Source organism: Odontesthes bonariensis, chromosome 12 (assembly GCF_027942865.1).
Source record: "Odontesthes bonariensis isolate fOdoBon6 chromosome 12, fOdoBon6.hap1, whole genome shotgun sequence".
NCBI classification, from domain to species: Eukaryota; Metazoa; Chordata; class Actinopteri; order Atheriniformes; family Atherinopsidae; genus Odontesthes; species Odontesthes bonariensis.
Window position 1 is genome coordinate 36,690,617 of NC_134517.1, and position 23,538 is coordinate 36,714,154.

A 23,538-nucleotide genomic window follows, 5' to 3' on the forward strand; every position below is an offset into this window, starting at 1 on the left:
TGATTTAAGTCATAATGACAAAAAAAAAAAGGTCTGGGCATCAGCAACGATCTCAGAGAAGCAACTGCCCATCAACCTGGGAAGGGTTATAAGGCCGTTTCCAAACTATCTGGAGTCCATCGTTGTACAGAGAGAAAGATTATTCACAGATGGAAAACATTCAGGACAGCTGTCAATCTGCCCAGGAGTTGACATCCCAGCAAGGTCACCCCAAGGTCAGAAACCCAAGAGCTACATCTCAGACTCTGCAGGCCATGGAAACATCTGCAGATATTCACTTTAAAGCTGCTCAGAACTGAACTAACTCTGGTTCTGACTCAGATTCTGGGTTTATGTTCATGTTGGAACATGTTTCAGTGAATCTCTGCAGCTGTTACCATGGAAACATCTGCAGATATTCACTTTAAAGCTGCTCAGAACTGAAATAACTCTGGTTCTGCCTCAGATTCTGGGTTTATGTTCATGTTGGAACATGTTTCAGTGAATCTCTGCAGCTGTTACCATGGAAACATCTGCAGATATTCACTTTAAAGCTGCTCAGAACTGAACTAACTCTGGTTCTGACTCAGATTCTGGGTTTATGTTCATGTTGGAACATGTTTCAGTGAATCTCTGCAGCTGTTACCATGGAAACATCTGCAGATATTCACTTTAAAGCTGCTCAGAACTGAACTAACTCTGGTTCTGACTCAGATTCTGGGTTTATGTTCATGTTGGAACATGTTTCAGTGAATCTCTGCAGCTGTTACCATGGAAACATCTGCAGATATTCACTTTAAAGCTGCTCAGAACTGAACTAACTCTGGTTCTGACTCAGATTCTGGGTTTATGTTCATGTTGGAACATGTTTCAGTGAATCTCTGCAGCTGTTACCATGGAAACATCTGCAGATATTCACTTTAAAGCTGCTCAGAGCTGAACTAACTCTGCTTCTGCCTCAGATTCTGGGTTTATGTTCATGTTGGAACATGTTTCAGTGAATCTCTGCAGCTGTTACCATGGAAACATCTGCAGATATTCACTTTAAAGCTGCTCAGAGCTGAACTAACTCTGGTTCTGCCTCAGATTCTGGGTTTATGTTCATGTTGGAACATGTTTCAGTGAATCTCTGCAGCTGTTACCATGGAAACATCTGCAGATATTCACTTTAAAGCTGCTCAGAACTGAACTAACTCTGGTTCTGCCTCAGATTCTGGGTTTATGTTCATGTTGGAACATGTTTCAGTGAATCTCTGCAGCTGTTACCATGGAAACATCTGCAGATATTCACTTTAAAGCTGCTCAGAACTGAACTAACTCTGGTTCTGCCTCAGATTCTGGGTTTATGTTCATGTTGGAACATGTTTCAGTGAATCTCTGCAGCTGTTACCATGGAAACATCTGCAGATATTCACTTTAAAGCTGCTCAGAACTGAACTAACTCTGGTTCTGACTCAGATTCTGGGTTTATGTTCATGTTGGAACATGTTTCAGTGAATCTCTGCAGCTGTTTCCTATTTCCATGGAAACAGAAAGAAACGAGGACTGTTTAAAACTCAGGTACGATCACTACTGGTGTCCTCTGTTTCAGCTCGGACAGAAGCCTGCTGATTTAAAAGCTTTACAGCCACATGTCTGAGGCGCGTACCTGAGTGCAGTGCGGCACAAATCCATAAACCAGAGAGTGGCAGTCTCTGAACAGCGCGTGCAGCTGCTGGGGCGCCTGTACGGGAGGAGGGGCGGTCGGGTTAAACTGCTGCCACTTCACCGACACCGAGCTGCAGCCAACAGACGACATGCGCTCCACCTGGCGCTCCACCTGCAGAAGGAACACGCTGGTTAAATGTGGAGGTTTCACCCTGTCTGAGATCAGGAGCCATCGTTAGATGTGAGGTTTACCTGTGACAACAGTAACATCAACGGTTTAATGACATCTGTGACGTTTCTCAGTAATCCTGCTCTTTTTAAGCTTTAAAAGTTTAATCCCTCTTTGTGTTCCAGCTGCATCCCATAACCATGATGCCCCCTGTAGGAGAAGTTTGATCAAATGCGAGGTATAAAAAAAAAAAAAAGACGTTTCCAACCACCAGCAGGTGGCGCTATAGGTGGATGTCACTATGTTATATGTGCACGTTCAGGCTGGGTCCAGCATTCACCGTATGAAGTTTGGGAAAGATTGGATAATGTATGTGGGAGTTATAAGCGACTTAATTTTTTGTGGCGAGTGATGGCGAGTCATCAAACTTTGAGGCGTCGCCACGGCAACACCCTTTAAGTTTTGAAAAAGTTTCTCCATGATTCTTTCCCCCCATGTCTTAAGAGTAACCTGGCCAAGTTTGGAGCTTGTAGCATTAAATCTGTAGGACGAGTTCGATCGTCTGACATCCAGATTAATATCTGCAGCCTGCTCCTCCCACTCAGGTTGTTAGATAAAAACCTCTCCTCTAAATCCCTGCAACAAAGGGATGATTAGAAATGTATTTGGTTCCTTTTATGGGTGGTGAACTTTCTGACTGCACGTGTCACTGTTTTCTATGACCAATTGAAGTGGGCGATGCTATTTATGGAGGTGAGCAGAGGTGGGCAGTAATGAGTTACATTTACTTGAGTAAGTTTTTGAAAACATTATACTTCTAGGAGTAGTTTTAAATCTCTATACTTTTTACTTTTCCTTGAGTAGATGTGTGCAGCAGAAACTGTCCTCTTACTCCGCTACATTAGGCTACAATGAGCTGGTTACTTTTCTTCTTACCTCTTTGGTATTCTACGCCTCATTATTTTTATCCCCCCGCGTACGCCTCATTTTAATGTTTTATTCTGACAGAGAGAGAGACTTCCGCCAAAGGCTCTGGTCACGTGACCGTACTCGATCTCAGCGGCGGGACGGGTTAGCTTTAGCATTAGCAGTCGTAGCAAACAAACAAAGAAACAGATGAAAAATGTCAGAACCAACGGTGGGAAATGAAGACGCAGACGAGGCCTCATACTGAAAGCATGTTTACCTTACAAAGAGTGAGAAACAGCAGCTACATTATGTGTCTTCTGTGTCAACCAAAACAAACGCACATTTCAGCAGAAACTCAACATCTAACTTGAGGAAACATGTAGCGCTAAGTTTCCTAAACTCGTTTTTTCCCCCATGGATAGGTGAATGTTTGTTTTTTAGGTTACATATGGGTTACATATGTTTTACACATTTCCTAAGTCTCTTTGATTTTTTATTGAAGTTCTGGAATTTACCTGGATTATCTTTAATTTAAACTATTTTGTAATTAATTAATTCATTTTAATTTAATTTTATTAATTTTTTTATTTATTTATTAATTTATTTTTTAAATATTTTTTGGGGCTTTTTATGTCTTTAATGGATAAGACAGTTGGAGAGAGACAGGAAGCAGGGGGCAGAGAGAGGAGGAAGACATGCAGCAAAGGGCCGTCCGGTGTGAGACTCGAACCGGGGCCAGCTGGATTATTTTCATTTAAGCTATTTTGTAATTATAAATTCATTTTAATTTAATTTATCAATTGGATGAACTCTAATTAGCCTAAAGATGATTATTCAGTATTTTTGTCTGTCTGATTGAATGTTTGTGTTAACAAATAAATCAGACGTTACTCAACAGTTACTCAGTACTCGAGTAGTTTTTTCACAAAGCACTTTTATACTCTTACTCAAGTAATTATTTGGACGACTACTTTTTACTTTTACTTGAGTCATATTATTCTAAAGTAACAGTACTTTTACTCGAGTACAATTTTTGGCTGCTCTGCCCACCTCTGGAGGTGACCCCGCCCCTCCTCACCTCTGATCAGGTGACGTTCTCACCTTTTCTGCCCAGTTGTGTTTGGTTTTTGCGTCAAAGAATTCGTAGGCTCCGCCCCCTGCCTGTGCTAAGGCTCTCAGCATGTGGCGGTTGGCTGTTGAGCTGAAAAGACAAACAGACGTGAAGACACACCTTTCTACGGTAACCGTTGTAGAGTATGAACAGAAAGGCTGTGTTCGAAACCGCCTACTTGTCCTACTACTCCTACTACTCCTACTAACTTTAACTTTTTTTAAATTCCCGGATGCATACTAGATTCTCTGAAATGTTGGGTATGCATCATGAGGTTACTACTCATACTCAAACTACCCAAGATGCAACGTAACGTGACGTCGCCGATCGTCATTTCCTGTCAAAACGGCAGTTTCAAGCTAGCTACAACGAGGGTAGGTTCACTTCCTGTTTTCAAAACAAAAGCACCAATTGTATGGTAATGGCTTTCCCTATGATAAAAGGCAACGGGTATTTTATTTTGTGAAAATAACAGGAAGTGCGTTAGCTCACTGCGGCTAGCTTTAGTAGCGCCGAATTCGTGGGAACAAAATTGTAAACAGCCGGTATTTTGTCAGGTTTTCAACACGTTGGGGATCTAAACGACTACTTTCTCACCTGAAAATGTTTCAAATGTTGCTAAAGTTTACAGAGTTTATAGCTTAAGGGAAATCAGCTTCAGGCCGGCTGATTTCGGCTCGGGCAGGAGGGAGATGCATTGTGGGTAAACGCTCTGCATACTGTCTGATCGATGAGTATGCAGTATGGAATTATGTAGTATGTAGCATGTAGCAGGTAGCATGTAGCATGTAGTAGGCGGTTTCGTACACAGCCAAACTGTGAAAAAGGGCGACCTCTGACCCCTGCTCACACCTGAGGCCGCAGGTGAAGAGGCGGCTGTGCTCGGCGTCTCTGAGCAGCTGCAGAGTGACCGCTGCGTCCTGGATGTGGCCGTCCGACAGCAACAGCAGATTCCTGACGCCGCCGCAGGACGGCGGCAGCAGGCCGAGCGCCCGCAGGGGACGCCACAGCTCCGTGCTGCCCCCTACTGGAGAGCAGCGCTGATGAGAGGCAGAGGAGGCGAGTTACTGACGCCACCGAGAAGATTCAAATAAAACTTCAGCAGTTTTACAGCTGATATCCACTTCCTGTGTCAGGGAATAAAAACTGTTCGTTTGAATAAAAACAAGCACATCCCATAAAACAAGGACTCTGGGTCGGGACTCTCTCTGATTCTCTCTTCCAACAGAAAGATCAGTTTCAGTTTGTAAGAACTCACCCTGATGAAGCTCTCGGCTGCCTGACGAGCTTCAGTGAGCGGCTGAGCGCTCAGGAAAGCCTCCGTGTGATCTGACAGCCACAAACACAGAAAGCTTCAGTGATCTGACAGCCACAAACACAGAAAGCTTCAGTGATCTGACACAAACACAGAAAACTTCAGTGATCTGACAGCCACAAACACAGAAAGCTTCAGTGATCTGACACAAACACAGAAAGCTTCAGTGATCTGACAGCCACAAACACAGAAAGCTTCAGTGATCTGACACAAACACAGAAAGCTTCAGTGATCTGACAGCCACAAACACAGAAAGCTTCAGTGATCTGACAGCCACAAACACAGAAAGCTTCAGTGATCTGACACAAACACAGAAAGCTTCAGTGATCTGACAGCCACAAACACAGAAAGCTTCAGTGATCTGACACAAACACAGAAAGCTTCAGTGATCTGACAGCCACAAACACAGAAAGCTTCAGTGATCTGACAGCCACAAACACAGAAAGCTTCAGTGATCTGACAGCCACAAACACAGAAAGCTTCAGTGATCTGCCACAAACACAGAAAGCTTCAGTGATCTGACACAAACACAGAAAGCTTCAGTGATCTGACACAAACACAGAAAGCTTCAGTGATCTGACAGCCACAAACACAGAAAGCTTCAGTGATCTGACAGCCACAAACACAGAAAGCTTCAGTGATCTGACACAAACACAGAAAGCTTCAGTGATCTGACAGCCACAAACACAGAAAGCTTCAGTGATCTGACAGCCACAAACACAGAAAGCTTCAGTGATCTGACACAAACACAGAAAGCTTCAGTGATCTGACAGCCACAAACACAGAAAGCTTCAGTGATCTGACAGCCACAAACACAGAAAGCTTCAGTGATCTGCCACAAACACAGAAAGCTTCAGTGATCTGACAGCCACAAACACAGAAAGCTTCAGTGATCTGACAGCCACAAACACAGAAAACTTCAGTGATCTGACAGCCACAAACACAGAAAGCTTCAGTGATCTGACAGCCACAAACACAGAAAGCTTCAGTGATCTGACAGCCACAAACACAGAAAGTTTCAGTGATCTGACACAAACACAGAAAACTTCAGTGATCTGACAGCCACAAACACAGAAAGCTTCAGTGATCTGACACAAACACAGAAAGCTTCAGTGATCTGACAGCCACAAACACAGAAAGCTTCAGTGATCTGACAGCCACAAACACAGAAAGCTTCAGTGATCTGACACAAACACAGAAAGCTTCAGTGATCTGACAGACACAAACACAGAAAGCTTCAGTGATCTGACAGACACAAACACAGAAAGCTTCAGTGATCTGACAGACACAAACACAGAAAGCTTCAGTGATCTGACACAAACACAGAAAGCTTCAGTGATCTGACAGCCACAAACACAGAAAGCTTCAGTGATCTGACAGCCACAAACACAGAAAGCTTCAGTGATCTGACAGCCACAAACACAGAAAGCTTCAGTGATCTGACAGCCACAAACACAGAAAGCTTCAGTGATCTGACAGCCACAAACACAGAAAGCTTCAGTGATCTGACACAAACACAGAAAGCTTCAGTGATCTGACACAAACACAGAAAGCTTCAGTGATCTGCCACAAACACAGAAAGCTTCAGTGATCTGCCACAAACACAGAAAGCTTCAGTGATCTGACAGCCACAAACACAGAAAACTTCAGTGATCTGACAGCCACAAACACAGAAAGCTTCAGTGATCTGACACAAACACAGAAAGCTTCAGTGATCTGACACAAACACAGAAAGCTTCAGTGATCTGACAGCCACAAACACAGAAAGCTTCAGTGATCTGACAGCCACAAACACAGAAAGCTTCAGCAACACCACTCTGGACTGCAGTAATCTGTCACTTCTGCTCAGCGTTTCAGGTCATATTTGCTTCATTAACCCCTTAACGCCTGAATTTAAATAGCTGTATATAAACAAATGTTTTGTCTGTGTTTTAGCCTTTAAGTAGATGGTAAATAATGCTGAGATTATTAATTTCACTTATGCACAAAAAATACATAGAAATTTTGGTATGTTCCTTATTTGCAACACCAGGCATAATGGTCTAGCCTGGGCGAAAGCCGACTGTTGACTCCGTCAAACAGTCTGGAAAAACCCAATAGGAATCTGTTTCCATGGAGGGTGGGACCTTACCCAGCAACTTAAATTCATTGGAGTTCCCTTAACCAATCAGTAATGTTTAGAAATGACGTTGGTTATGCGCCGAGGTTCATGCTTACTCTCGCGAGGCTCTAGCTCGCGAATCACGCTTCCCACATCCGCTTTCATTATACCGGTACCATTTGATAAATCAAACTTTTCCCAAAGCCAGTTGGAAGGAGAGCTTCGACATCCTTGCCACTAACAAAATTGACGAGGCATTCCTCTTGCTCTCGTTTTAATTGTGTAATGATCTCCAGAGTTGAGACAACTTCATGGATAGCTTCTAGCGTTCTTCCGTCGCCATGTTTATTTCCGCTGCGGTTGAACTACAATTATATGGACTACAATGGACTCCGCGCGTGAGTTCTGCGTCACCACTCGCAACTGTTTGCTGATTGGCAAAACACTGAGCGAACCGAGGTAGGGGGATTTGGCCAGACTATGTGCGGAGCCAAAATCTTTGGGCGGAAGTACGTAGGATGGCGTCGCCAGGCTAATAATGGTCAATGATAAGATAACAACAACACAGTAATATAACAGTGAAAAAACAATGTTTTTTTATTCACCCTTTTTTTTTTACATATTTATTTATATAAAGGTTCCTAGGTCCGTAGTGAATATTGACCAACCGGCAATGGGGGACAAAAGATGCTATCTCAGCTGGTTGATTGAGTCAAACGGGGTTAAGGGGTTAAAGGCGACAGAAGATGCCAAACAGACTGAAGAGAGAAAAACGTTTTCAACTAAAAACAAAGAAGTTCTGCTTCCGCTCATGCTTCTGTGTTCAAACAGTTTGCTCTTTTTAAAATCAGGTGAAACCGACCCGTGCCGAACAGAACCACGTTGACTTTGAGGTTGTTGTCCAGCTTTCTGAGGACCTGCAGGGCGATTCTCTGAGCCGAGCCGAGCGACTCCCCCCTCATGGACTCAGAGGTGTCCAACAGCAGGACCACTTCGTCGGATCCCGACCCGGAGCCGGGCTCAAAGTCCGGGTAGAACACCAGCATGCAGGCCTGCAGGAGAGAGGAGGAGGGCTGAGGAAGGACCAGACTGACCCAGGGGCGCTGCTGGGCATACAGCTGTACGGGGGCCCAGGCCCCCAGCCAGAACCCCACCACCACCAACACTGCCGTTCTGTATACAGAAAATCAGCCTAAAGAACATTTATTCAAATGTGCATGAACCTCAACAGGTTTAACAGAGCTATAGGCTATAGTCCAGCCATTTAGCTTTTCTATTCCTCCTTCTGTAGCTCATCAAACATAATCAAGTCAGCCTTTTACAAGAGGAAATATTACTAAAAAACACAGTATGCACAGTATTACAATTTTAAATAGATACTAAATAATGAAAAATATTTCAGTCCAGGTACTGAACATGTTTTAATCTTACTGTAACACAGTCAAGTAATACTTGGCAAAATAAAAAGTCAAAATTTTAAATTAAGAGCAGCTGATATGGTCTGATTGAGTAGCCTTTTAAACTAGCCTACCCACATTTTACCCACTTATAATGCCTAAGGTAGTTTAGTAAATGGGCTATAATAGGATATTGTCTCCCGTTTTTCATCTGCCATGGAACCAGACGCCGTTTAAGCCTAAATGCAAACGTTGTGTATTTGGCGTAAGAAATGACAGTGGACTATACGTAGGCGTGGGCGTCAACACAACAGAGAAAACAAATCTCTCACCTCCCTCCACTTCATTCTCAGTTCTCCTTGCTGCTTCTGACTGTAAGAATTTCCTGATGTCCATGACCACAGTGACAGCAATCCATCAATGTGTAGACTGTGCTTTTGCTGTGGCGGCTCCTAACCTGTGGAACAATCTGCCTCTCCACGTCAGACAGGCTTCCTCTCTGTCTGTTTTTAAATCTCACCTTAAAACGCATCTCTTCTCCCTGGCTTTTGACACGATGTGAGATGTTGAAATGTGAAATTGCTATTTTTAGTATTAGTATTATTATTGTTTTAAATTATATTGCTGTTTTGTGCCTTTTGATTTATTCTTGTATTTTATTCTTTTAAATTTTCTTTGTTTTTATTGTCATTTTCTTTTTGTACAGCACTTTGGTCAACTGATGTTGTTGTAAAGTGCTTTATAAATAACATTGGATTGGATTGGATTGTAGTGGTTCATGCAGCCTACTACGCTTCCATTGGCCCAATGTGTGGGCTACTATCTGCTGATGAATATGATGTGCGGGCCGCAGTATCTTGCCTTTCAACTCTGATTTTGCGAGCTACGCATCACACACGGTCCGTTCGCTGAACATGCACAGACGCACCCAACGCCTGCAAATACAACCTCTACACTTCACTCTTTGGTAGACCTGTGCAGCTTTAAAGGAGGTTACGTGGTTGAAATAGGGAAAATCGTGTCTGTGTTTTTCTTCCTTGGCACATCAGTCGCAGCGTAGTCTGAAGGATGTATGTAGGAATGTTTACAGGGGCACACCGCATAATTACAGGGGCAGGTGCTCCGGTAAAAAGTGTCAGGTGACGTGTCTGGACTGACCTGGCTCTCCTTGTCGGGGTGTTTCTCCACCCACATCCTGGGCAGGTGGACCTCAGACAGAATGACTGACAGCTGGAAACCGTCTGAATCCATGACCTGTCCCGGCAGCACGCTGACCACCGCCTTACAGTCCGTCCTCTACGGGATCACACACACAAAACCGTCAACATGACAGGAAGCTGGCGGCGTGTGATGACTTCCTCTCCAAAAATACTTCCAAAAAGATTAAATTATTCAAACTCAGTGAATGTTTTTACAGCTCGCGGATCATGAAAGTCGACACATTCGGTTAAAAACAAAACTTTCTGGCTTGGGTCGAGTGTGCCGCCACAGGCAGATGAAACAAATCAAAGTTTTAGATGTGAGAAATCACCTTCATCTTGACTCTGTGAGTGGTGCAGAGCAGGCTGCTGATCTCATGGGGCATCTCAACTGAGGCGTCCAACGTGAACTCCCTGAGGGGCAGAAACGGCACAATGAACACGACCTCCGCACATGCGGTGCGCTGAGAAAGCGCCTGATGGAGGACACGCAGTCACAGGATCGATAATTCAGTTCAATTCAGTTTTATTTATATAGCGCCAAATACAACAAATGTCATCTCAAGGCACTTAAACAATAAAGTCCCATTCAAGCCAATTGGAATTCAATTAATTGTAATCATAATTATTTATAAAATAATCCATTTCATTCATATAGAGCCAATTCAAAAACAGTTTCCTAGCTAAGGAAACCAACAGATTGCAGTGAAACTTGTCTTCAGTCCAATCTCCCGTCCTGAGCGTGCCTGAGGAGAGGAACGACTCCCTTTGAACAGGAAGAAACCTCTGGCAGAACCAGAACCAGGAAGGGTGGCCATCCGCCTCCACCAGCTGGGGTTTGGGCCTATAGCAGCTTAACTATGGGATGTTTCAGGATCACCTGAGCCATCCCTAACTATAAGCTTTATCAGAAAGGAAAGTTTTAAGCCTGGTCTTAAAAGTGGAAAGGGTGTCTGCTTCCCAGACATTTACTGGCAGCTGATTCCACAGAGAGGGGCCTGATAACTGAAGGCTCTGCCTCCCAAACTGGCAGCTGGTTCCACAGAGAGGGGCCTGATAACTGAAGGATCTGCCTCCCAAACTGGCAGCTGGTGCCACAGAGAGGTAGCCTGGGTGCCAGCCGAACTTAGCCCCGCCCATAAAAGTTTTGGTCAGGAAGTTCGGTCTGGCTCTGCTCAGTTGGGAAATCATTATGCCCGACCAAGAATTGGTCGGACCAATCAGATTGCCAGGGCGGGCTTTATACGATGATGGACAGATGATCAACAGGGACATTATCGACTACGTCACTAAAGAACTGAACACGGCTGCCGCTGGAGAGCTAGGGCGTGTAGATTCTGCCATCGAGTCTGTTCTACAGGATCTCCACATTGCATTCATTTTGAAAGACGAACAGAGGAATGCGATAAAGGCTTTTATCGATAGAAAAGATGTTTTTGCCTTCCTACAACAAGTGTGTGTTGCTTAATCTACGTTACATACTACGTTGCTCTGATTGGTTGTAGGTCTATCCAATTGAGCGAAGAGGCATTTTTTCTCCTGGTTCGGTTGAAACACGCCCCATACTCAAATCTCTATTGAGCGGTATCAGACTCACATTCTGACTAGAATCGTGAGTATGACGTAGTCAGGCTAACAGAGAGGAGCCTGATAACTGAAGGCTCTGCCTCCCAAACTGGCAGCTGGTTCCACAGAGAGGGGCCTGATAACTGAAGGCTCTGCCTCCCATTCTACTTTTAGAAACTCTGGGAACCTTAAGGTAGGTAACGAACTGCCGTGCACTGCGTGTGCGCCGACTCCTTTCAGCAGCTCCCATGAATCACGTCTGACTCAAACAGAATAAAACAGAATAAATGAGGCCGCTCACCTGCTTCCTGCTTCCTCATCAGTCACACACACCTTCTCCGTGGTGACCTGTTCAGTTAAAAACACAGAGCGCTAACTGAGTCAGACGAGCACAAAGCTGCAAAATAAACGAATAAATAAATCAACGACAGCAACAGTTCGCGCCTGTTTACAGTAACTGGTGAAGAATGAGACACTACAGGTGAATAGGGGAATATTTTTAAATAACAGATATCACCATGAAACTTCCTCAGTTGATTACTTATACAAGTATGAAAAATTTGTATGTTTAATTATGCAAATGAGGCATTATCTCATTGAATATGCGCAGATTTGCATATATTTCCAGAAGCTAGATCTGAACATGTGATAAAGCCAGGTGCAAAATTCTTTTTTCATTTTGTTTACACACAAAATGAAAAGAAAGTTACAGAGGGATTTCAGGATATCTGCTTTCATTTCCTAGGAAATCAAAATGTACTGTCCATAGCCTAAAAAACATCAATTTTTGCCATTTTTTTTAATATAATGTCACATAAATCAGGCCAGGAATGATTTATCAACAAATCCTTCTGTAAATATCTTCGGAATACTGCTAAGTGTATAACTGGAAAGTTTGGTGTTAGTAGGTGCTCCATAGTCTGAGATATTGATACTGGAAAAATACAAAAAACTGATTTTGAGAAAACGGCATTTAAAGATTCAAATAGGGGAATTCAATACATTTGTATTGGAAACAATTGCTCAAAAACAGAATAAATACTCAGGCCCTTAGTAATACTAAAATTGAATTAAATAATCTTATTAATAAAGAATACAAGCTCAATAAAATACAATAAAAGATCTTTTTCTTTGAAAGTTGTGGTGTTTTGGGGCATTTTCGGAGTGTCATAGTCCAGAGATTTCGTCATTAGCTATAAATCCGCCTTTAGACTTTCACGATTGGTTACTGATAGAGAGGAAGTGCCGTTATTTGGGTTTCATATCATTGTGCAGGAGACTTACAGGAGCTTTACAACCATACCGGTCACGACAGACTTCAGTAAACAGGCCAAGCTCGGCATGGCGCGTTGGAATGCTAACTTTTTGGTATATTTGGGCAAAACGTACTGCCGCAAGTAAACAAGATGTAATAAAATAAACATTTTAATTTACGTTTTCAACGTTTTCTTTATAGCAGGTTGAACGAACACATGTTGAAGGAGTCGACTGGCCCAAATTCTCAGAATTGAACCACTGCATGAAAAAAAAAAAAATAAATAAAAATAAAAAAAAATCACTGTTTTTGCCTGCCGTGTCTCGCCTTAATTAAGGCAACCGAACACACGTCTTCTTCCATTTGTTTTCTCGCTGCTTCGTCTCCACCGTGTCCCACTTGTCATTTTCACCCCGGCCCGCCTGCAGTGTAAGATGTGTCGGGATGTGTCATCCAGGCTCCTCCCCTACCTGTGTGGTCTGGTTGAGCGCCGCGCTCTGCTGCCAGGGCGCCACGCTCCCGGGCAGGGAGAACAGAATCCTCCCGTCTCTGACCACCAGCTCAGACACAAAGGTCACTTTGATGAGGACGGTCGCTCCGGGCGGCAGGTTGCCCACGCTGATGGTGAACACGTCCTGCAGAGAGAACAAAGATGGCGTCACAGCAGGTGGAGGGAACAACCGAGAGTCAGAATGAGAATAAAGTCTGACGTACAGGAGCATCCTGGTCCATGAGGTACGCTCCGTGGCCTTTCTCCACGGCCTGCTTGTACTCCTTACGAGCTTTCTCTTTCTCCTTCACCTGATCCCCGAACACACCAAACAAAAAGTGTTACTTTGGCTTAGAAAGGAATCCCCAACATTGATATTTCATTGTGTGTTGTGCTGGTGGGCAAGTTTTCAGACATCATTTACAGACATGACCAGCAAACTCCTGAGAATCAACAGTGAAGATGTAATCAATAAACGAAGATAATAAAAAATATGTAAACACTTTCACAACCAAGGCCTCCATCTGAGGCCCCGCCCTAACCACACTAAACCAAACGGAGGACAGTCCACAGGAGTGTGGTCCCATTTAAAGGGGAACTCCGGGGCATTTGAAGCGCGTTTCCATTGCTAGAGGTTGTCAAATACTGTTAGTAGGACACAGACAGGTGTAAATCTGCGCTCCCTGTGTGGAGATCGCGCTGTTCGCGCAGCCTGTCATGCGAGGCTAATACGTGGTGGCTAGGGGCAAGCGCTAACCCTTCCACGTAAAACAACAACTTGCACACTGCAGAAACGTCACACCACTTTATAAACCATCCGACAATAAAGTCACAAGCCTTACCATCAAAACCATATGCATGGTTCTCACATTACTGGCATGGGGACGTTACAAAACAACTTTATAAACAGCATGTCACTCACCGGCTGGTTGTACGCTCGCGCATGTGAAAGCCCAGAAGAGTCGATAGAGAATAATCCCATATACAAAACAATTATATTCTCTAGAAAAACTGCGTTCAAGTATTTAAAACATTACAACAATACATGCCCAGTAATATTGTTGTAATGTTTTACGTGGAAGGGTTAGCGCTTGCCCCTTAGCCACCACGTATTAGCCTCGCATGACAGGCTGAGCGAACAGCGCTATCTCCGCACAGGGAGCGCAGATTTGCACCAGTCTGTGTCCTACTGTCAGTATTTGAAAACCTCTAGCAATGGAAACACGCTTCAAATGCCCCGGAGTTCCCCTTTAACTCTTTCAGACCCCACGGATGGAGCCCCAACCACCAGGCGCTTCCCTACGAGTCCCTCCCCGGGACTGACCCAGGGTGAAGTCCCAGTCTCTCTAACGTGGGATATTGATGTTAGTGAGCCAATAAGTTTTGGTCCATTTACCCTGGTGTCCTGCAGAAGCTGCTTTGGTAATGTAATGGTATCGGTTCCTTCAGCGGCGTCGAACAGGGGGGAAAAGTCAGACTGATTCACAGGGTCCAGCCTACAGGGGGGGCCCTAAGGGAAATGTTCTTCTTCTTTCATTTTTTAAAAATAATTTTTTAAATAATGTCAATATGTGTTGGTAATTTATGCAAATCCAATGTTCTCTGGAAATACATCTGTTGAAATGTATATCCCAGCCTGCAAATAGGCTATAATCTATATCAGACACCCCCATTATCAGTGTGCATTGGTTCAGTCCGCCTTCTGGCGGACTTTTGATTGTAAATGCGCAATAAATTTCACTCCCTTCATTATTAGGCATTAAGCAGCAGCCGGCACATGAAAGATGTCATCCAAAAAAAATCAGGCTTTCAGAAAAGAAAAGAAAGGCAAGCGAGACAGAGGAAACAAAATGAAGGAAAGCAACTGCTGACTGATTTCTTTCCCAAGAAAGGTGAGCCCAAATGTCAAAATTACAGCCCACAGTAACTGATTATCCCATTCCCATTCCGTTGCATACCACTGTGATAGCAGCTTAAGTAAAATAATTCAAAAATAATCTCTCATTTTGTTGGCTACCACATAATTGTGATATAGAAGCCATATTTGTCTTAAATGTATTTATTTTCATAATAACTATTAGCCTATACAAGTGTCCCAAAAGCCTAACATAGGGTCGATGTTGGTTCAAATATGCATGGTAGTGGTTGTTCCTGGGGCCCCAAATTTGGTGCTACGCCCCTGGGTCCCTTTCTGATGAGCCATTAGGTCCCTGTACAACCAGTGAGAGCTTGGCTTCCTTTGCTGGTAGTAAGTCAACTGGTTTCAGGTTCATGTTGGACTCTGCTGAGGCTGGTGCTTTGTCACCATTGTAATTACAACTTTTATGGACAGAAATTTCAGGTGTTCGAGGCCCGATCCCAATTCCTACTTCTGGCCTTTCAATTCCAGTTTGCAGAGATAAAGTTTTTGTTTCAGACATGTCCTGCCAGGACGAGGCAGACCCAGGACTCACTGGAGAGATTTGATCTCTTTGGGTCCCAATGGAAGAGCTGGATGAGTTGGCTGAGGATCTCTAATTAGCCTGTTGCCTGTGTGACCCAGTCCCGGATAAAACTGAAGAATGGATGAATGGAAAAGAAGTCTGATCAGGTTACCTGTCCCACCACATGTTTCCCATTGATGAAAGCTTCAAATCCACAAACTGCAGCAGAATCGTCCAGCGGGAAGACATACTTTGCCTCAATGGGGACGGAGCTCAGATTGGTGTATTTCTGGAAAATAATGACCTAAAGGAGAAAAGAAGTGAGCAGTCAGTGAAAGACTAACATCTGGGAGTCTGAAGCTACCAAACCCCGAGCATCAGATCATCCCAAACTAAATGAGGCGTTTAAATTTTCACCTGAGAGAGCAAATCCATCAGTTTGCACTTCACGTGGACGGCCTGCAGGGGGAGCTGCTGCCCAGAGCCGTCCAACAGTCCAGCTGTCACATCCTCCAGAGGGTTTTTAATGTCTTCAGCCGCCTCATCTTCTGAGCTGAGCTCTACACACAGAAATCTGATCAATGAGGATGTTTGTGTGAAAGGACAGGACTTTGCTTTGTCCCGTTGACCCCTGATCAGAACTACTTGCTTTAAGAAACTCATCCATGCATTCATCTCCAGCAGACTCCATCACTGTAACGCTCTTTTAACTGGACTTCCCACAAAGAGCATTAAACATCTGCAGCTCATCCAGAACGCTGCTGCTGGAGTTTTAACCCGGACTAAGAGATCTGAACACATCACAGCAGCTTTAAAATCTTTACTCTGGCTTCCAGTCAGTCACAGAATAGATTTTAAAAGCCTGCTGATGGTTTACAATCTGAGATCTGTTCAGAGAATATAAAGCCAGCAGAGCTCTTAGATCCAAGGACTCAGGTCAGCTGGTCCAGTCCAGAGTCCAGACTAAACATGGAGAAGCAGCATTTAGCTGTTATGCTGCAAACAAGTGGAACAAACTGCCAGTGGAGATTAAACTTTCACCAAATGGAGACATTTTTAAATCCAGGTTAAAGACATTTCTGTTCTCATGTGTCTATGCATGAAATCTGCACGCTATCTTTGAACTTATCTGGACTGTTGCTGGTTTTTAAATTCATTTAAATTAATTTATTTGTTTCTCTTTATATTCTTTTATGTATGTTAATGCTTCTTCCACTCCCTGCTGCAATGCTTTTATTTTATGTGAAGCACTTGTTTGTACATGAAATATGCTATACAAATAAATTTGATTTGATTTGATTTGATTTTGATTTAAGGACGTGGCAGCGATGTTAATCAGATTTTTAATAAATTCACATCGTCTGCATTGTGTTTTTTCACTTTTGCCGTCTTTCCTTCCTGCTTTGTCTGCAGCAGCTGCTGCTCTTTACTCTGAAAGGATTACGGATTGTGACAGGTGAGCTGATGCCAGATGTCAGAGTCAGTCACCTGGGCCGCCTTACAGAGTTGATAACCGGCATCGTAGTACAGCGTTGGGAGATCTCCATAGTTAGGGTTAGTTAAACCAGATAAGCAGAAGAAGCAAACTTTCAGATGGAAAATGGCGGCGTCACGTAAGGCAGCGGCTACTCCAGCTCCAGATGGCGATGTGTGTTTTCTGTTAAATATGTTGTCTGTACCGTCACAGTCTTGTACGAGAATAGTCTATAACAGGACTACTTTACTTGGGCTACGAAACTCCAACTTCTCCGATAATCTTTCTGGAGTTACTCTGGCTTTCAACAAAAGGCTGAAGACACAACTATTTTCAGCTGCATTTGAATAAAGCTCCAAATCTGAAGCTTGAGTTTCAAAACTTAATCACATTTTAACTCCTGATTCTATCTATTGTTCTTATTTCTTTCTTTTTTGTTTAACATTTAAATCGTGCTTTTTATTTCTACTGTTTTAATGTCTCTGTAAAGCACTTTGAATCCCCCTGTTGTTGAATTGTGCCGTACAGATAAACTTGCCTTGCTTATTTATCCCATTTGTCTGTACATGTTGTGTTTATTTGTCTTACCTGTGTGCGTTATGGTATGTTGTATATTTTGTGTGTGTTATAATAATGCTGCTGCACATTTGGAGTATGGGGGAACGCAATTTGGATCCTCTGTGTAATTGCTCGCACTGATTGCACGGTTGGATTGACGATAAAGTTCACTTTGGCTTTGAAAACACGCTGGATGTGTTGAACCTGCTTCGTAGTTCAGGCCCCGGCTGCTTCACCAGGAAACATTTAAGGCCCCCACCGAGACCAAACCCAAAAACTGCTCTTTGGTCTGTTCTTTAACCCATTTAGGCCGGGAAAGCGTACACGTCTTTTTTCCTGTATGTAGAAAACATGGCTGTTATTCCACATAATCTGCCCAAAACACTTGCAGACTGCTGTCACTAAGAAACCTGGCACAGCAGCCTAATGCTGATTTCAAACAGGCTTCCAGCAGCATTTGTCGAAGCATTAAAAACCTTGTTTTAGCAGTGCCATTTTCTGATATCTGCGTTGTCCAAGATATCGATGTGGAGTTCAAGAAGGTGCTGGTTAACCTCAGCCCAGCACTTCTGTCACCTGAAAATCTGGTGGGAAAAGAAATTGGAGGAGTAAAACTCACCTGCAGAGACCTGCTGTCACACCGTGGTGAGGTTAAGTTGGGTTTTTGTCTCGTTTCATGTCTTGTTTCGTCATTTCCTGTTTTATTTTGAAAGACTAACTTCCCTCTCGTTCCAGGTCACTTGCCCTTCCTCTCGTGTTCCAGTCTGATTGTCGTATGAATGATTCCACCTGTTCCCCATTACCCCGGTGTGCTTAAGAGTCTGCGTCTCCCCCTGTCTTGTGCCAGTGTGTTGTATCTGTCTCCGTATAGTGCATCATCCTAGCGTTTTTCCCAAGCCCGTTTCCAAGTTCCGAGTTCCCAGTGGTATTTTTCCTCGTAAGAGTGATTTTGTTTTTCCCAGAGTAAGTTTTGATAATATAGAACCTGTAAGAGTTACAGAGTTAATTTTTCTTATAGCCTTTTTGTTTTCCCTCCTGAGTGGAGTGGCCTTTTTGTTTGTAAAATTTTCATAGCATATTTCCTCCGATTTCTAGGAGAGGCTCTTTTGTTTTCCTCCTCAGTAGGAGTGACATTTAGTTTAAAAGTAAAGTTTCATGGTCTTTTGTTTTCTCCTCCGCTAGTGGAGTGATTTTGGGTTTTGATAATTTTTATATAGATATACTTCTCCACTTTTGGAAAGTATATTCTTAGAGTAATATTTCATAGCCTATTTAGCTTCTCTCACGAGGAACTGGTCGATCTGCTGCCTCAAATAAAAGTCTTGGAATTAAACCTCGTGCATCTGCGTCCTCCATTCTCTGGTCCTGACACCTGCTGCACTACTTCAAAGTGAGTTTACGTTTTATACTCGGTACACTGAGTCTGTAAGAATCACACCTTTCTGCTACATCATGCGGCTCTTTCATCCTGATGCTGCAGCTCCGCCTGGCTTAAGAACATTTATTTAAAAAGTATCCAATTAAAGTGTATTTTATTTGGGTTTTTTTTTTATTTTTTTATTGTAGTTCTAAATTGGAAGATTATTGTGATCTTGAAATGTTAAAATATTTCTGTCTGACGGATTTCCTGCGAGAGTTCTGTCATACCGAGTCCAGCGCTGAGATACTTCATTTGTTGCCAGAAATAAAGACTTCATTTAACTTGAGATTACTCCGGCTTGTTCTTGAGCTTCCAATTAAAGAATCGATCTAACATATATGTATATATATATATATATACATATATATATATATGTTTGTTTTTTGTCGTTCAAAATATGAGTCACACTTGCTGAAAGCCGGTATATGCCCACTAAAACGCTGTGCATTTATCGAGACAGGAAAAAAGACGTGTACGCTTTCCCGGCCTAAATGGTAGAATAACGCAACAGTGCCCCCGGCTTTAAAGGTAGAAATGCAGCAATGCTTTCCCGGCCTAAATGGGTTAAAAGCTGTGAGTCCCAGTGAAGAATCCCACCCTGACTGGACCGAGCTGGTGCTGCTTCCCTCTGAACTGAAAACGTAACAAAAGAGCGACACGGCCCACCTTGGTCAGAGGAGGGCTGCGGCAGCTCGGCCGACGTGTTGATTTCAGGACTGAAGTCCTTCAGCTGCTCTCCCTCAGCGAGGAACTGAACCACATACTTCAGCTTCACCTGATCAGGAGAGTACACCACGTACTCGTCATCCTGGAACACACGGACACACACACGTAGTTCAGTTTGGGTGTAAAACAGCCTAATTTGGAGCCCTGTTTATATCCCTCCTACCTCAAACTCAGAGGGGGTTTTCTTGGTGTGGCGGACCCCATGCACGCTGTGGTGGCCGTCGGGAGCCTGGGTCAGAGCCGGGTCTCTCTTATGGAGGTCCCTGCACCGTCCCAGCGCCACGTCGCACACCAGCAGCAGCCGAGAGCCGTCCGTCCGGCTGGGTTTGGAGTACTTCAGACTGGTGCTGCCGGCGCAGCAGAAACTGGGTTCAGAGTGCAGCTGAACACCAGACTGTTAGTGTTTTAACTAGGGCTGGGCAACCATTCAAATGTTTAATCTGATTAATCACGTGATTTCCCTGATTAATCACGGTTAATCTCATTTGTACGCAGAATCCAAAATGAATCCAAAAGTAGCGTATAGCTTTTAGCATTTAGCTTTATTTTAAATGTGCTGCCATATGAATGAAAGTGCCATAACATTTGTTGTGCAAACACACTTTTAACATCAGCATCTTTCTGTAGTTTTTATGTAGAAGCCTCGCTCCACTGTCTGTTTCCTTGAATGACTTGCTGCTATCAGTTGTGTGTTTTGCCTTTAAGTGATATTTTAGACTGGAACTACTACGCTGAGAAGACAATTCAACTTGGCAGAGTTTACAGATGACTTTGGTTCTGTCGACTCCGCCGTCTGGAAGAACTTTAACATGAAAATGGCCGAGTAAAAGTTCCGTACCCTTCTCCATGTTTGGTGGATCCGCCGATTACTTTCTTTTCCTGTTCCACAGCAGACAGCAGCAGACTTTTACAAAATAAAAGCCTGTGAGCAGCAGACTTTTACAAAATAAAAGCCTGTGAGCAGCAGACTTTTACAAAATAAAATAAATAATAAAACAGGGGTGGTTTGTGGCGTAGTGGGTTGAGCAGGCGCCCCATGTACAGAGGCTATAGTCCTCGCTGCAGCTGGCCCCGGTTCGATTTCCGCATCAGACGGCCCTGTGCTGCGTGTCCTTCCCCCTCTCTTTAACCCCTGTTTCCTGTCTCTATGAACTTTCCTATCCATTAAAGGCACAAAAGCCCAAAAAAAATGTATGAATTTGTATTTATTTATTTTAAATAAATAAAATAAAATAAAACCTGCGTTAATGCGTGGTAAATAATGTATCGGCGTTAAATAATTAACAAGTTAACGTGATAATAACGAGTTAACTCGCCCAGCCCTAGTATTAATGGAGTTAAGCTTTTCTACCAACCTCAATGCGTCACCAAAGTAGATCCCGCTGCCCAGATTACCAATATCTGTCCTCTCGATCCCATGATGCCCGACGCCGACGAGGGGAGGCAGCAGGCCCCTGAGGAGACGGTTATAAAATCACATTTCTTACAGTCGAAAGCAATAAAACTAAAGGTTTACTGCATCACAGACAGAGTTAAAAAAGCCTCCTCGCTCCTCTCCTGTGGAAGATCTCACACTGGAAAAAATGCACCTCCAAAAATAAGTAAAAAAAACAACAAATACAAGACTTTTTGCGTGAAATAGGCAAAAAAAAATCTGCCAATGGAACTAGTGAAAATCGGCTTGTCAAGATTTCTTGAAATAAGATGTGATATTTAGGACTTTTGAGATAAAAGTGATCTTGAAATTAGCTTAAAAACCTCTTCAAATGTAAAAAAAAGTTTGTTTCATGTGATATGTGACTCAAAACAATTTGTTTTCAAGGCTTTTTCATTTAACAAGATATTCCAGATGTATTGTCTTCAAACAAGTCCCTATATCTGGCTGAAATGGTGCTTGTTAGGCAGTTGTGTCTGATATCAAGTGTAATGAGATATTTTGACAAGAAATGAGACAAATATACTTGGTAAGAATTAGATTTTTTCCAGTGTAGAAACAATTGGTCTGGTTAAAATAACGCAGCACAGAAAACTCTGCTTCCAGGCACAAATGAACGCCACAAAAAGGCTCAAATAACCAACAGTTTCACTGGAAAATAAAATGTTCTGTTTTACAGAGGATCAGGGTTCATTCAACGTGTAACTTTAACTCTGTGAGACATTAACTTTAACTCTGTGTGACATTGTGTTTCCTGGGTGCTCAGATCTCACCGGGACAGGATTCCTACGAAGTTACTGGGGCTGGAGGAATGGAGGAGGGGCTTCACGTTCCCCAGCTCATTCCTGAAGCTCTGAAGCTCCGCCCCCCTGGTGACACGCGCAATCTGCTGGATCCAAACTCTGCTGCAAAGCACACAGACGGAAACATGAGCATGCTGAGAGGTTTCTGAAAGGTTTCTGAAAGGTTTCTGAAGGGTTTCTGAAGGGTTCTGAAGGGTTTCTGAAGGTTTCTGAAGGGTTTCTGAAGGGTTCTGAGAGGTTTCTGAAGGGTTCTGAGAGGTTTCTGAAGGGTTCTGAGAGGTTTCTGAAGGGTTCTGAGAGGTTTCTGAAGGGTTCTGAGAGGTTTCTGAAGGGTTTCTGAAGGGTTTCTGAAGGGTTTCTGAAGGGTTTCTGAAGGGTTTCTGAAGGTTTCTGAAAGGTTTCTGAAGGTTTCTGAAGGGTTTCGGAAGGGTTTCGGAAGGTTTCTGAAAGTTTCTGAAGGGTTTCTGAAAGGTTTCTGAAGGTTTCTGAAGGTTTCTGAAAGGTTTCTGAAGGTTTCTGAAGGTTTCTGAAAGGTTTCTGAAGGTTTCTGAAGGGTTTCTGAAGGGTTCTGAAGGGTTTCTGAAGGTTTCTGAAGGGTTTCTGAAGGGTTCTGAGAGGTTTCTGAAGGGTTCTGAGAGGTTTCTGAAGGGTTTCTGAAGGGTTTCTGAAGGGTTTCTGAAGGGTTTCTGAAAGGTTTCTGAAGGTTTCTGAAAGGTTTCTGAAGGTTTCTGAAGGGTTTCGGAAGGGTTTCGGAAGGTTTCTGAAAGTTTCTGAAGGGTTTCTGAAAGGTTTCTGAAGGTTTCTGAAAGGTTTCTGAAGGGTTTCTGAAGGTTTCTGAAGGGTTTCTGAAAGGTTTCTGAAGGTTTCTGAAGGGTTTCTGAAGGTTTCTGAAGGTTTCTGAAGGGTTTCTGAAGGTTTCTGAAAGGTTTCTGAAGGGTTTCTGAAGGTTTCTGAAAGGTTTCTGAAGGGTTTCTGAAGGGTTTCTGAAAGGTTTCTGAAGGTTTCTGAAAGGTTTCTGAAGGTTTCTGAAAGGTTTCTGAAGGGTTTCTGAAGGTTTCTGAAGGTTTTCTGAAGGTTTCTGAAGGGTTTCTGAAGGTTTCTGAAAGGTTTCTGAAGGGTTTCTGAAGGGTTTCTGAAAGGTTTTTGAAGGTTTCTGAAGGGTTTCTGAAGGTTTCTGAAAGGTTTCTGAAGGGTTTCTGAAGGGTTTCTGAAAGCAGCATCCTCTGAACTACCTGTTCTGCAGCAGACGGGCGACGGCCTGGAACTCAGAGCTGCAGGGGAGGAGGGGCTCGATGCTGCACCTCAGAGCGCGGTACTTCCCCACGCTGGTCGGGGCCGAGCTCCCCAGAGTCATCTCGCTCACGCTCAGAACGTCTCGGATTAACTGCACCAACAGAAAGAAGTTGTTAATGACGTGATGTGGGGGCTCAAACACTCACACTTTGCTTAAAAACTTCCACTCAAACCAAAACAAGTCCACTTAGATCACTAAAACGGGTTGCTATGGTGACCTCTCCTGTGAGATAGCAACACAAGCTGTTATATTCGGTGTGTGGATTCA

General features: G+C 43.4%; 1 protein-coding gene across 2 annotated transcripts in view; it reads right to left on the minus strand.

The window, feature by feature from the left end:
• The window catches only part of parp4 (poly (ADP-ribose) polymerase family, member 4), a 60,977-nt gene that overhangs the window by 22,621 nt on the left and 14,818 nt on the right, over positions 1-23,538 (minus strand). For both annotated transcript variants that reach the window (XM_075480315.1, XM_075480313.1), the window contains exons 10-26: positions 23,210-23,361; positions 21,948-22,079; positions 21,095-21,193; positions 19,903-20,086; positions 19,680-19,821; positions 15,979-16,121; positions 15,734-15,865; positions 13,363-13,449; positions 13,119-13,283; positions 11,695-11,741; positions 10,160-10,241; positions 9,787-9,924; positions 8,094-8,283; positions 5,074-5,144; positions 4,668-4,855; positions 3,806-3,905; positions 1,628-1,798 (exon numbers count right to left, since the gene is read on the minus strand). In XM_075480315.1, the coding sequence (XP_075336430.1) occupies positions 1,628-1,798; positions 3,806-3,905; positions 4,668-4,855; positions 5,074-5,144; positions 8,094-8,283; positions 9,787-9,924; positions 10,160-10,241; positions 11,695-11,741; positions 13,119-13,283; positions 13,363-13,449; positions 15,734-15,865; positions 15,979-16,121; positions 19,680-19,821; positions 19,903-20,086; positions 21,095-21,193; positions 21,948-22,079; positions 23,210-23,361 (2,223 nt within the window). The remainder of the gene's footprint in view (positions 1-1,627; positions 1,799-3,805; positions 3,906-4,667; positions 4,856-5,073; positions 5,145-8,093; positions 8,284-9,786; positions 9,925-10,159; positions 10,242-11,694; positions 11,742-13,118; positions 13,284-13,362; positions 13,450-15,733; positions 15,866-15,978; positions 16,122-19,679; positions 19,822-19,902; positions 20,087-21,094; positions 21,194-21,947; positions 22,080-23,209; positions 23,362-23,538) is intronic.